The sequence below is a fragment of the Rhinolophus sinicus genome, chromosome 13 (assembly GCF_057876585.1).
Source record: "Rhinolophus sinicus isolate RSI-liver-muscle chromosome 13, RSI-T2T, whole genome shotgun sequence".
Lineage (NCBI taxonomy): Eukaryota > Metazoa > Chordata > Mammalia > Chiroptera > Rhinolophidae > Rhinolophus > Rhinolophus sinicus.
The window spans coordinates 46,981,324-46,994,562 of NC_142513.1; the positions used below are offsets into that span (position 1 = coordinate 46,981,324).

Sequence of the window (13,239 nt, forward strand, 5' to 3'; positions counted from 1 at the left end):
TAAAATATGCCATTTGGATTTGATGGGGATTGCATTGAATCTGTGTATTGCTTTGGGTAATATGGCCATTTTAACTATGTTGATTCTTCCAATCCATGAGCACGGAATGTCTTTCCATTTCTTTGTGTCTTCTTCAGTTTCTTTCAAAAAAGTCTTATAGTTTTCAGCATATAGGTCTTTCACATCCTTGGTTAAGTTTATTCCTAGGTATTTTATTCTTTTTGCTGCAATTGCAAAAGGAATTGTTTTTTGTATTTCTTTTTCTGAGATTTCATTGTTAGTATATAGGAAGGCAATGGACGTTTGTGCGTTGATTTTGTAGCCAGCAACTTTTCTGTATTCGTTGATTGTTTCTAATAGCTTTTTGGTGGAGTCTTTAGGGTTTTCTATATATAGCATCATGTCATCTGCAAAGAGTGATAATTTAACTTCTTCATTCCCAATTTGGATGCCTTTTATTTCTTTCTCTTGCCTGATTGCTCTGGCAAGGACTTCCAACACGATGTTGAAAAGCAGAGGTGACAGGGGACAACCCTGTCATGTTCCTGAACGTAGAGCAAAGGGCTTCAGTTTTTCTCCATTAATTATGAGATTAGCAGAGGGCTTGTCATATATGGCCTTTATTATGTTAACGTATTTTCCTTCTATACCTATTTTATTAAGTGTTTTAATCATAAATGGATGTTGTATCTTGTCAAATGCTTTTTCTGCATCAATTGATATAATCATATGATTTTTGTCCTTTATTTTGTTTATATGATGTATCACATTGATGGATTTGCATATGTTGAACCATCCTTGTGCCCCGGGGATGAACCCCACTTGGTTGTGATGAATAATCTTTTTAATGCATTGTTGTATTCGATTTGCTAGAATTTTATTCAGGATTTTTGCACCGGTATTCATTAGAGATATTGGTCTGTAGTTTTCTTTTTTTGTGCTGTCCTTACCAGGTTTTGGTATCAGGGTAATGTTGGCCTCATAAAATGAGTTAGGGAGTACTGTCTTTTCTTCAATTTTTTGGAAGAGTTTGTGCAGGATTGGTATTAGATCCTCTTTGAAGGTTTGGTAGAATTCACTAGTGAAGCCATCTGGTCCCGGACTTTTGCTTTTGGGAAGGTTTTGGATGACTGATTCAATTTCGTTACTGGTGATTGGTCTGTTTAGATTTTCTGTTCTTCATGGTTCAGCCTTGGAAGGCTATATGTTTCTAAGAACTTATCCATTTCTTCTAGGTTGTTGAATTTGGTGGCATATAGTCCTTCATAGTATTCTTGGATGATCCTTTGTATTTCTGTGGTGTCCGTGATAACTTCCCCTTTTACGTTTCTGATTTTGTTAATCAGTGTCTTCTCTCTTTTTATCTTAGTAAGTCTAGCGAAGGGTTTGTCAATTTTGTTAATCTTCTCAAAGAACCAGCTCTTTGTCACATTAATTTTTTCTATTGTCTTTCTGTTCTCTATTTCATTTATTTCTGCTCTAATTTTTGTTATTTTCTTTCTTCTGCTGACCTTGGGTTTTACTTGTTCTTCTTTTTCTAGTTCTTTAAGGTGTAATATGAGGTTATTTATTTGGGAGTTTTCTTGTTTCTTGAGATAGGCCTGTAATGACATAAATTTCCCTCTTAAAACTGCTTTCGCTGCATCCCAAAAATTTTGGTAGGATGTATTTTCATTGTCATTTGTTTCTATGTATCTTTTGATCTCTCCTCTAATTACTTCTTTGACCCAGTCCTTCTTTAAAAGTATATTGTTTGGTCTCCATGTTTCCGTGTTTTTTCCCGCTTTCTTTTTATAGTTGATACCCAATTTCCAAGCCTTGTGATCAGAGAATATGCATGGTATGATTTCAATCTGCTTAAATTTGTTGAGACTGATTTTATGTCCCAATATATGGTCTATCCTTGAGAATGTTCCATGTACACTAGAAAAGAATGTATAGTCTGATGTTTTAGGATGAAGTGCTCTATAAATGTCAATTATGTCCATTTCATCTAATGTGTCATTTAGGGCTACTATTTCGTTATTTATTTTCTGTTTGGATGATCTATCCATAGCTGTCAATGATGTATTTAAGTCCCCTAGTGTCATTGTGTTTTGGTCAATTTCTCCCTTCAGTTCTCTTAGTAGTTGCTTGGTGTATTTCGTTGCTCCCTGATTGGGGGCATAAATATTGATGACTGTTATGTCTTCTTGTTGTACAGTCCCCTTCACATTATGAAATGTCCATCTTTGTCTCTTGTTATCTTTTTCACCTTGAAGTCTGTTTCATCTGATATCATTATGGCTACACCTGATTTTCTCTGGGCACCATTTGCTTGGAGTGTCAATTTCCACCCTTTCACTTTGAGTCTATGCTTGTCCTTGTAGCTGAGATGTGTCTCTTGGAGACAGCATATGGTTGGGTTTAGTTTTTTGATCCAATCTGCTACTCTGTGCCTTTTATTGGTGAGTTCAGTCCATTTACATTTAGGGTGATTATTGATATGTGAGGATTTCCTGTCATTCTATCTTTAGTTTTCTGGTAAGGCTGTGTCTCCATTGTTTCTTTGCCTTTTTGTTGTTGTCTATTATTTCTGTGTGGTGGTATTCTATGATGTTTCCCTCTGATTCTTCTTTTATTTCAGTATATATTTCAGTTCTGGATTTTTTTTGAGTGGTTACCCTTAAGTTTATGTAAAAGAAAGTTTGATATTTAGAGTATTCCATTATCTTTAGCACGCTTACTTTCTCCATTCCTATATTCCGGTTCAGGCCTTTACTCTCCCCCTTTTTGAGTTTTGGTTCCACAAATTGTCCCTGTTGATGGTGGTCGAATAGCCTCCTTTAGTATTTCTTATAGTGCAGGTCGTGTATTAGAAAATTCCCTCAGCTTCTATATGTCTGGAAAGGTCTTTATTCCTCCTTCATATCTAAAGGATATCTTTGCTGGATATATTATTCTTGGCTCATGATTTCTCTCTTTCAATAGTTTGAATATTTGGTTCCACTCCCTCCTGGCTTGTAGAGTTTCTGCTGAAAAATCTGATGATAATCTAATGGGCTTTCCTTTATAAGTTACCTTCTTCTTTTCCCTGGCTGCCTTGAGGATTCTTTCTTTGTCGTTGATTTTAGACAGCTTCAATACAATGTGCCTTGGAGAAGGCCTGTTGGGATTGAGGTAACTAGGTGTTCTATTTGCTTCTTGGATTCGAGGGTCCAGTTCTGTCCACAAATTTGGGAAGTTCTCATCGACAATTTGTTTGAATATATTCTCTGTTCCCTTCTCTCTTTCTTTTCCTTCTGGTATGCCCATTATTCTTATATTGCTCTTTCTGATGGAGTCAGAAAGTTCTTGTAGAGTTCTTTCATTTCTTTTAAGTCTCAAGTCTCTTTCTTCTTCTATCTGTGTCATTTCCAGGTTTCTATCTTCGATGTCACTGATTCTTTCCTCCATCTGGTCAACTCTACTACCTAAGCTGGTTATTTCATTCTTAATTTCTTCTATTGAGTTCTTAATCGCCAGAAATTCTATTTGGTTCTTTTTTAAAATTTCAATCTCTTTCGTAAAATGCTCGTGCTGTTCTTTAATTGAGTTTCTGAGTTCATTTAACTGCCTATCTGTGTTTTCTTGTATCTTGTTGAGTTTTTTCAGAACTGCAATCTTGAATTCTCTGTCATTTAAGTCACATATTTCTGTATTTTTAAGTGCCTTCTCTGGAGATTTTTCACTTTCTTTCTGAGCTATCTTGTTGCCTTGGTTATTCATGGCAATTACTGGTTTACTATTTCTCTTCCTAGACATCTACAGGAGTGACTTCTGCAACAGGTTGATAGGAAGAGGTCTTTCTTTTGTTTTCCAGTACTTGTTGGTAGAATGTTTTACTTTTTCTTCGACTGCAGGCTTTTTTTTTTCTCTCTCACAGGGTAGTGCTGTGTTTTCTCTGCACTATTCCTGCTTCTCACACAATGGGGGGATTCCCTGGGAGATGGGCTTCTCCTCTGTTAATAGTTCGTCTAGGTCACAGGGCGCAGTGTCCCGGTGGGTATGCGGAGAGCTTTTGATGTTCCAAAGCTCTTCCAGCTCCTGATTCAGAGCCGGTGTGTTTCAGCAGTTCTGTTTACTCCTGCAGGGATCCGCCCAGATAGGTGGGGCCAGGGGCGGGGTGAGCTGTGAGAGGTGGCCCAGAGCAATGGCAGCGACCACCACCACAGCTGGTCCTGCTTCCACAGCTCTCTCCCCTTTGCCGGAACTAGTTGGGCTGTGAATTTTTGTCTGTGGGCCACAGTTCTCAAATATAGCAAATTTTCTGTTGTTTTGATCTGACACTGCTACTGTTTCGCTTTTAGCACCGGGCAGGTGGGGGCGGGGCGAGCTCTGGGAGGGGAGGGAGGGGGCGGCTAGTCTCAGTGCCTAAGGCTCCGTTCTCTGCTCTGCAGTGCGGGCTTAAACCACCGTTTTCAGCCTTTTTCCCTCAGTCTTTTCTCCGAGGTCTCTGCCGTGAGCGTTGGGTTCAGCCGTGTTATATGCTGTCCCCTCAGCCCTGTGGAGCCCTGGTGGAGCCCTAGCAGTCCGATCTCCCGTAGCTGCGGTAGTTCCGGGAAGCAGCGAGCTCGGCGCACTGAGCTAGGTCTGCATCCTGCGTCTGCGGGGCTCCGTCTCCCCGCACTTCTCCGTTTCCTCCTCCCCCCACTCGCGCGAATCTCCCACCTGTAGGTGATTTCAGTCGGTAGTGGGCTTCTTCGTCTTGCCTGTCCGCTGTGCAGGGAGTCCTTTGTGGAGTTTTTGTTGTTCGATTCTTTGTAAATTCCAGGGGAGCTTTACAGAGGCTCACCTCACACCGCCATTTTTCCGGAACTCCAAGTTTACCATTTTTAAGTGTGCATTTTATGGCATTAAGGGCACTCACATTGTGCAGTCATCACCACCGTCATCTCCAGAACTTTTTCATCTTGCACAACTGAAATTCTCTTCCCATTAAACACTAACTGCCCCTTCTTCCCTCTCCCGACCCTGGCACCCACCGTTCCACTTTCTGTCTGTGAATTGGACCACTCTTAGGTACCTCACATAAGTGGAATCATACAGTATTTGTCCTTTGGTAACTGGCTTATTTCTCTTAGTGTGTCATCAGGGTTCATCCACATTGTAGCAGGTGTCAGAACTTCATTTCTTTTTATGGCTGAATAATATTCCACTGCATGTATAGACCACATTTAATTTATCCACTCGTCTGTCGATGGATACTTGGGTTGTTTCTACCTTTTGGCTGTTATGACTAATGCTGCTGTGAACATGGGTGTGCAAATGTCTGTCTAAGTCTCTGCTTTCAGTTCTTAGTGGCCAAAAGTGCAATTGCTGAGTCATATGCTAATCTGCGTTTAACTTTTTGAGGATCCATCATCATGCAGTTTTCTACGGCAGCTGCACCATTTTATATTCCCACCAGCAATGCCCAGGAAGGGGTCTATTACAGCTTCTCCACAGTATTGCCAATACTTGCCCTTCCTTCCTTCCTTCCTTCCTTCCTTCCTTCCTTCCTTCCTTCCTTCCTCCCTCCCTCCCTCCCTCCCTCCCTCCCTCCCTCCCTCCCTCCCTCTCTGTTTTCCCTTTCCCTCCCCTGCCCTCCCCTGCCCTCCCCTGCCCTCCCCTCCCCTCCCCTCCCCTCCCCTCCTTTCTGATAATGGCATCCTAATGGGATGAAGTGGTATTGCATTGTAGTTTGATTTGGTTTCCCCTCATGATTAGTGGGGATGTGCATGTGTTCATATGCTTTGGCTATTTGCATATTTCCGAAATGTCTATGCAAGTCCTTTTCCTATGTTTTGTTGTTCCTGTTCAGTTGTAGGAGTTTGTTATATATTCTGGATATATATGATTTGCAAATATTTTCTGCCATTCTGTGCGTTGCCTTTTCACTCTGCTGAGAATGTCCTTTGATGTTTAATTTTGTTGAAGTCCAAGTTGTTAGTTTTTTTCTTTTGTTACTTGTGCTTTTGGCACCTTGTCCAAGAATATTTGCCAAATCCAATGTCATGAAGCTTTTCTCTTGTGTTTTCTTCTAAGAGTTTGATACTTTTAGATGTTTGGTGGCTTTTAGATGTTTGATCTATTTTGAGTTAATTTTTGTATATTAGTTCTGCATGTTGGTTGATATGTGCTTCTGGTTTCTTTCCCCCTGACATCCTATCTTTAGGCCATCCTCTCCCTCTCTTTGGTCTTACTGTTTATTTTTCAAAGAAGCAGATCATTTGTTCTGAGAATTTCACATTTTTTTGAACTTGGCATTTTCTTCTTTTAGCCTAACGTCTTGTATCAGTTACATCTTCTCTAAACTGCTGGCTGTAGGCATTGGCTTGATGACATTTGGATTCAGTGTTGATGGGCCAGCTTCCTGTTTCATGGGCTCGGAGGCACATGGCCTGGGTGGCCCCACCTTCAGTTTGGTTCCGTTAGACAGGCGAATTCATGCATAGTCTGTCCTCTGGAAAGCCTCCAGCAGCCTGGCCCTTAAGCACAAGGTACACTTTGCACAGGAAGGACATGATCCTGATTTGATTGTCCCCTACCTTCCTTTTAACCATCTTTCATGATATGGAGTTGGTGTCCCAGTGCTTCCAAAGGTCTCCAGTGAGGTTTTTTCGAGTATCATTATGAACTCAGGATTTTATTGATTTGATGTTTACTAACATTTACTTTTAGCTTTTCTTTTTTCGTAATATATATATTTAAAGGACTAGATGCCCTCAAACATACACTTAACTGTATGTGTATGTCACGAGTATTGGTCTCTAGTATTTTCATTATCATTCATTTCAACGCATTTTCTAATTTTCATGGTCATTTTTTTTCTGGAAATTTTGAGTGACTTATACATATATTTCATAACTTTAAATATGTAGAGGACTTTTTGTTACCTATTTCTAATTTAACTGCATTGTGGTCAGCGCACATGCTCTGAAACCTCATTTCTTTGAAATTTTTGAGATTTACTCTGTTGCCTGGTATATGGCCCGATTTGATATTCATGCTGCTCACATGGTGGTATTTTTGTTTTCGGATTTTAAATCATTCTGTATTCTTGCTGAATTTTTGTTTGTGGTGTTAGCTACAGCAAGACTACATTAATCTCCCATTGTGGTTGTAGACCTCTTTCCCTTTGTAGTTCTTTCACACAGTTCTAGTCATTCTATCTATTGACCTATTGATTTACTGATTATGGTTTCTGTGTATACAGAGTCATTTTTTACAGGTCAGAACTGTAGAAATAATGAGGAGGTGACACTTATACGCAAAGCTGATTTGGAGAACCACAACAAAGACGGTGGCTTCTGGACTGTGATTGACGGGAAAGTGTATGATATAAAGGACTTCCAGACCCAGTCCTTAACAGGAAATAGTATTCTTGGTAAGGCCTTGCTTTCTACTTCGTGGTTAAAAGTTGCAGCACGTGTTATTTTAAGCAAAGCATTTGGCTTGTTTATTTTTTTATTGGGGAATATTGGGGACCAGTGTGCTTCTCCAGGGCCCATCAGCTCCAAGTCAGGTCGTTGTCCTTCAATCTAGTGGAGGGCGCAGCTCAGCTCCAAGTCCGGTCGCTGTTTCCAATCTTTAGTTGCAGGGGTTGCAGCCCACCATCCCATGCGGGAATTGAACCGGCAACCTTGTTGTTGGGAGATCGCGCTCTAAGTGAGCCATCGGGCCACCCTACCGGCAGCTCAGTGGCAGTTCATTGTCTTCAATCTAGTTGTGGAAGGCACAGCTCACTGGCCCATGAGGGAATCGAACCAGCAACCCTGTTGTTCAGAGCTCATGCTCTAACCAACTGAGCCATTTGGCCACCCCACATTTGGCTTTTAAACGATCAATTTAGTACTGCTCCATCCCCCACACATTTTAATCTACCTGTGACTTTGGTTTCTGTCCTATCAGTAGATTCAGGCACATTTGAAGAATTTCTCATCATTATGCATTTTTGTCCCAACACTTGTTGGTACTTGTTCCGAGTTGTGAGTTGGCCCAGGCAGCCCTGGGCATGAGTGGGAGGTCATTATACTTCAGTGACTCTGACTTTGGAGTTAAGCTGCCTAATTTGCTTCCTGTGGGCGACCGTCTGGAAGTCACGTGCCTTTGTTCCTTTCACCTCAGCTCAGTTTGCAGGGGAAGACCCAGTGGTGGCTTTGGAAGCTGCTCTGCAGTTCGAGGACACACGAGAGTCCATGCATGCCTTCTGTGTTGGCCAGTACCTGGAGGTGAGGCTGTGCAGGGGTACACTGGGCATCACGGGGCTTCACCCTGAAGGATGGAGAGCTGGGTCTTCTGCAGGCTGGGCTGGAGTAGGGTGTCATTACATGATAACATGAAGCTCCTTTAGAGGTTTTTGTAATAAGCAAATTTACATTTATTTGTGTTAAGATTTATGGTGTACTGGTCTTGAATCATTATTTTTAAAATTGTTAATTTTTAAAAATGTAGACACTTGCACACAAAGTAAAAGGATAACCGTAGGGCTTTACAACTTTATTGTAAGCTTACACAGCAGTTTGGAATGACTTACCATCTTGAGCTATGTATTTTTGGGAATAGCTGTCCAGTGACACAGTTTTGTAGGATAGAAGTATGTCCTTTTTATGTATCTGAGAGCACTGGAGTTTATATATTGGGATTGGCTTTCCAGCTGTGGACCCTGAGGTAATGACATTTATTAAATGCTGCAAGGGTAGGGCTTGAAGCATTTCATGAAGGGGAAAATTAACTTTGCTTATTGTCTAGTGTGACTGGGAAAGGTTAAGGTTATTTTCATTTAAACTCTTCCTTTTCAAACTCCATTTGTTCTTTGTGGGAATACATTTATTTTTCTCCACATGTGTGCTCACAGCCCACTGACTCATAACAATACTTGTCATATTTTTGTGTGTCTTGGGGTTCTTTATGTAACAATTCAATATATTTTCTGGAGCATTGATATACAGTCACTCTGGAAACGTCTATTTTATTCCCTAAGGAGATTTCTAGTGAGCTTATTTACATGCACCACGGTTTTCCCACCAGTTGACCTGTGCAATTAACATCTGCTTTGTAGGATGTGTGTGGCTTCTCTCTTCTGTTATTTTGGGGGCGGCATGAGCTCCCTGGTACAGGATGCAGAACAGGCCATCCAGAGCACCTGCCTATCTCCCTCATGGCCGTAGGTCTTGTTTAGGGTAGAAGCTGTTGCTCTTCTTGGTTTGATGTTTTTTATTAACCTGTTTTCTCAGACTGATGATGAAATTGATCTTTCCCAGCCTGACCAGGAAGTTGTCACCGTACCAGATCTGGGGAGTCTGTCTTCACCTCTGATGGACACAGAGAGGAATCTGGGCCTGCTGCTCGGACTACATGCTTCCTATTTGGCTATGAGCACACCGCTGTCTCCTGTGGAGGTTGAATGCGCCAGTAAGAAAAATTGTGTTTTCTGCTAGCAGATGAGCATCCTTCACTGACCCCCTGAACTATGGAGTCCGCACACTAGCGGTACTTTGTAGCACACAGGTACCCAGTTGAACCTGAGTCACTACTTGGGAACGTGGCACCTCACGCTGCCCTCCTGTTAGAAGGCAAAGCCCAGGTTCACATGGTACCTGTGGTGTCAGACGACCCCGCGCTGTCTCAGCTGTCCAGTAAACATGTGCTAGCACTCTTGTCCGGAGTCCTGACACATGCGTAAAGTGTGTTGAATAGGCAGAAAGTGATACATGCACACCTCAGAGGTCCTGTGGGGTCGGGTCGAGACCAGCACAACACAGCAACTGTCGGGGGCCCCGCAGATGCTTTGGTTTCCCAGTGCATAGAAATGCTATATGAGTCACTAGCCTGTAGTCTGTTAGGTGTACCAGAGCGTTATGTCTAGGGAAGTGTACATGCTTTACTAAGCATCCTTGGCTGCTAATGATGCTAAGCATCATCTGCGCCTTCAGCTAGTCATAATCTTTGCTGGGGGGGTTCTTGCCTCAATGTTGAAAACGCCTGACCCACGAAGCCTAATAAAGCAGAGTGCAGTGAAGTGAGTGGAATTACAAGCCGATCTGTGTAACTGTGAGGAGTGACTCTCACAGGAGGCATGCTGGATTTCACTCCTAAATCAATCGTGTATTCAGTTATTTTTCTTTGTTGTTGTTGATTTCTGAACAGTGCGCTCAGGGTTTTACTGTTTGCACTTTCTAGAGTGGCTACAGTCATCCATCTTCTCTGGAGGCCTGCAGACCAGCCAGATCCACTACAGCTACAACGAGGAGAAGGACGAGGACCACTGCAGCTCTCCCGGAGGCACGCCTGCCAACAAGTCCCGTCTCTACCCCCACAGGCGTGCCCTGGGCGACCACTCCCAGGCCTTCCTGCAGGCCCTGGCTGACAATGACACCCAGGACCACACTGTGAAGGTGAGTGAGGCCGTCGCACGTGCAGTGTCCTATTTACCTTAGGATGACAGGTGGCCACCTTTGTGCCCCATGACTAGCTCAGCACAGCCTTTGTGTACATGTTATTCGGAGCGCTGGCACTGAGGTGCCAGGTTGGGGCGGCTTAGCATGCCAACAAGGCTGTAGCGTGCATTGACTGCAAATGCGTGGGAAGCCGTGGCATGAGCTTAGCGCTCATGGTGACATGCGAGTTGGCTCTGCAGTGACCTTCAGCTATTTCTATTGCAGGACTTCCTGTGTCAGATAGAAAGGTACTGTAGGCAGTGCCACCTGACCACACCCATCACGTTTCCTGCCGAGCACCCTGTGGAAGAGGTGGGCCGCCTGCTGTTCTGTTGCCTCTTAAAGCATGAAGATCTAGGTACGGTGCTCGCAGCTCTGGCGACACTACACACCTTTGGCTGACACCCGTGCACACTCATTCGTACCCTGCCCCTTGGTTGAATGTCTTTCCAGGTCCCGTGGCACTGTCTTTGGTCCATGCCAGCGCACTGGGTATCGAGCACATGAAGCATAGAGTGTTGCCCAAGTCTGTGGTGGATGTTTGTAGAGTGGTCTACCAAGCGAAATGCTCGCTCATTAAGGTAAGTAGACTTGGACGCACCTTCGTCATGCTTTGCAGACAGTTGGTAAAATGTTGGTTGCTGTCTTTTCACGTTTGACTTTGTAGACACACCAAGAACAGGGCCGATCCTATAAGGAGGTCTGTGCTCCAGTCATCGAACGTTTGCGGTTCCTCTTTAATGAGTTGCGACCAGCAGTTTGTAATGACCTCTCCATCATGTCCAAGTTTAAACTGTTAAATTCTTTGCCTCGCTGGAGGAGGATAGCTCAGAAGATAATTCGAGAACGAAGGAAAAAGAGAGGTAAGAACGTAAAGGCAGGAAACACTGTCCCAGTGTGGGCTCTCCGTGTAGCTGAGTCTGTGCCTTGGCCACAGTCACGTGTTACACGTGACATGCACAACAGTCATAACAATTCCTGTATGTGCTGGTGATTCAATACCCAAGTCCCACTTAGTTTTCCAGGACATCAGGTAGTGATGCCCCTTTGGGACTGTGCGTCTTGTGATTTGGTAACGAGTAAGTGCATGTTGGAAAAGGTAAGTACGATAAAGGTTATTGTACCGATGGGGAAAAGGAAGTGTTCGCTATGTTGGAATGCTGGGTCTTTCAGTGAGTCTTGCTATTCTTATAAAGACATGAGTATTCTGACACACAGAGAATTGTTATATAGCAATTAGAAGATTAAGAATATTTTCAGGAAGAAACTGGTAGGGATATGGAAAAAACTTTTTGTGTCAAATAACCAAAATTTGAGTAAAATTACGTAAAATTCTATAGAATTTAGTCACTTGTGATTATAAACAAGTCTACAGAAATTTCTGATTTTATTCTTATGGTTATACTGGTTTATGCACAGAGCAGCTTATTAAACAATGTTAATTCTTGAGTTGTTGATGGACGTTCTGAACAGCAGTGTTACGAGCGATGGCCTTGTTGTAGAGCTCTGACTTGATTGTTCCGAGCAGCCCTGAAACTACATCAGCTTGTCTGAGCCCTGGAGATGCTCTGGGTCAGGAAGTCATGGCAGGAACACTTCTGAGGCCCTCTAACCCAGGCAGCCAGAGGCTCAGCCGCAGCACAGGCTTGGGGACAGTGTCCCCCACCCTCTGGCCACCGCTCTGAGGTTCCGAGCCCATAGGGCACCTCTTAAAGTTTCTTATGGGTTTACTTATTTATTTAATTGTGTGATGTTTGAAGCTGTTTTTCTTTTTCTTTTTTTTTTTTTTTTTAAAGAAAATTAAGTTACTTTTAAATAATATACTGGTGCTGTGTCGGGTTGCCAAGGTCATCAGTAACTGAGGTGTCTTGCTGGGAGGGCTCCATAGGACTCAGCAGTGGTTACACTTGCGTTACAGCTCATTACTGTGAGAGAATACAGGTGAAAATCAGCACAACGAAAGCCGGGTAGAGGGAATGCCAGAAGAAACCAGGCCCAAACTTCAGTGTCTCCTGCCAATGGAGTCGCACAGCCTGTGCTTAGTTCCCAGCATGATGTGTCACAACATGTGTGACAGACTGTCAGCCAGCAATGCTGGCCAGAGCCTATTGTCGGGGTTGTTACCAGGGGTCAGCCACACAGACGCAAGGGGCCTGCATGATCGCTCTCAGTGACGCAGACTGCAGCCCCCAGCGCAGAGACCGGCGGTCCCCATAAGTCACACTGTTGGTATGAACTCCGGTCAAACTGTAAACGTGTCCTAGGCCTCAGCACACAGGGACACTGTCAGGCAGAACTCACTAGGCCAGCCGAAGGGACAGGCCTTCCTTGAGAATTTGCAGTGTTCCAGCAACCCAGACCTTCTGTGTTCATGTTTTACTGCCTGGGTGAATATCATGCTGCTTGTTATTTCTATTATATGCTGATGAGAATTAGACTTAAGCCTTGAAAGGAACCAAAAAGATGGAAGCAACACCACATACCACGCTGCAGATCCAACAGCAACTTCCCTAAGTAAAGAGACTAGCGTAGTAAAAGGCTTCCAGGTCTTCCAGTGCACCCTGGTGACAGTCCCCACTGTACTAGTCCTGGATGGGCAAGCTCGTGTCTGGGGACACATGCAGCCTGCTGCTTGCTGTGCACTATCCATGAGCTAAGACTGGTTTTTGCATTTTAAATAAAAAATCAGAAGAACAACATGTTTGACACGTGAAAATTCTATGTAGGTGAAATCACAGCATTCATAAACAAAGTTAGCTACTTTTCATGCTGCGGTAGCAGAGTTGAAAATTTCCAATAG

At 43.2% G+C, this 13,239-nt stretch overlaps 1 protein-coding gene across 3 annotated transcripts in view; it reads left to right on the plus strand.

Annotated features, from left to right (window-relative positions):
* Positions 1–13,239, plus strand: part of HERC2 (HECT and RLD domain containing E3 ubiquitin protein ligase 2) — a 154,079-nt gene that overhangs the window by 52,226 nt on the left and 88,614 nt on the right. For 2 of the 3 annotated variants that reach the window (XM_019753190.3, XM_019753191.3), the window contains exons 24-30: positions 7,217–7,387; positions 8,128–8,231; positions 9,264–9,414; positions 10,183–10,397; positions 10,665–10,797; positions 10,893–11,020; positions 11,107–11,302. In XM_019753190.3, the coding sequence (XP_019608749.2) occupies positions 7,217–7,387; positions 8,128–8,231; positions 9,264–9,414; positions 10,183–10,397; positions 10,665–10,797; positions 10,893–11,020; positions 11,107–11,302 (1,098 nt within the window). The remainder of the gene's footprint in view (positions 1–7,216; positions 7,388–8,127; positions 8,232–9,263; positions 9,415–10,182; positions 10,398–10,664; positions 10,798–10,892; positions 11,021–11,106; positions 11,303–13,239) is intronic. The other variant, XM_019753192.3, reaches the window with a different exon arrangement.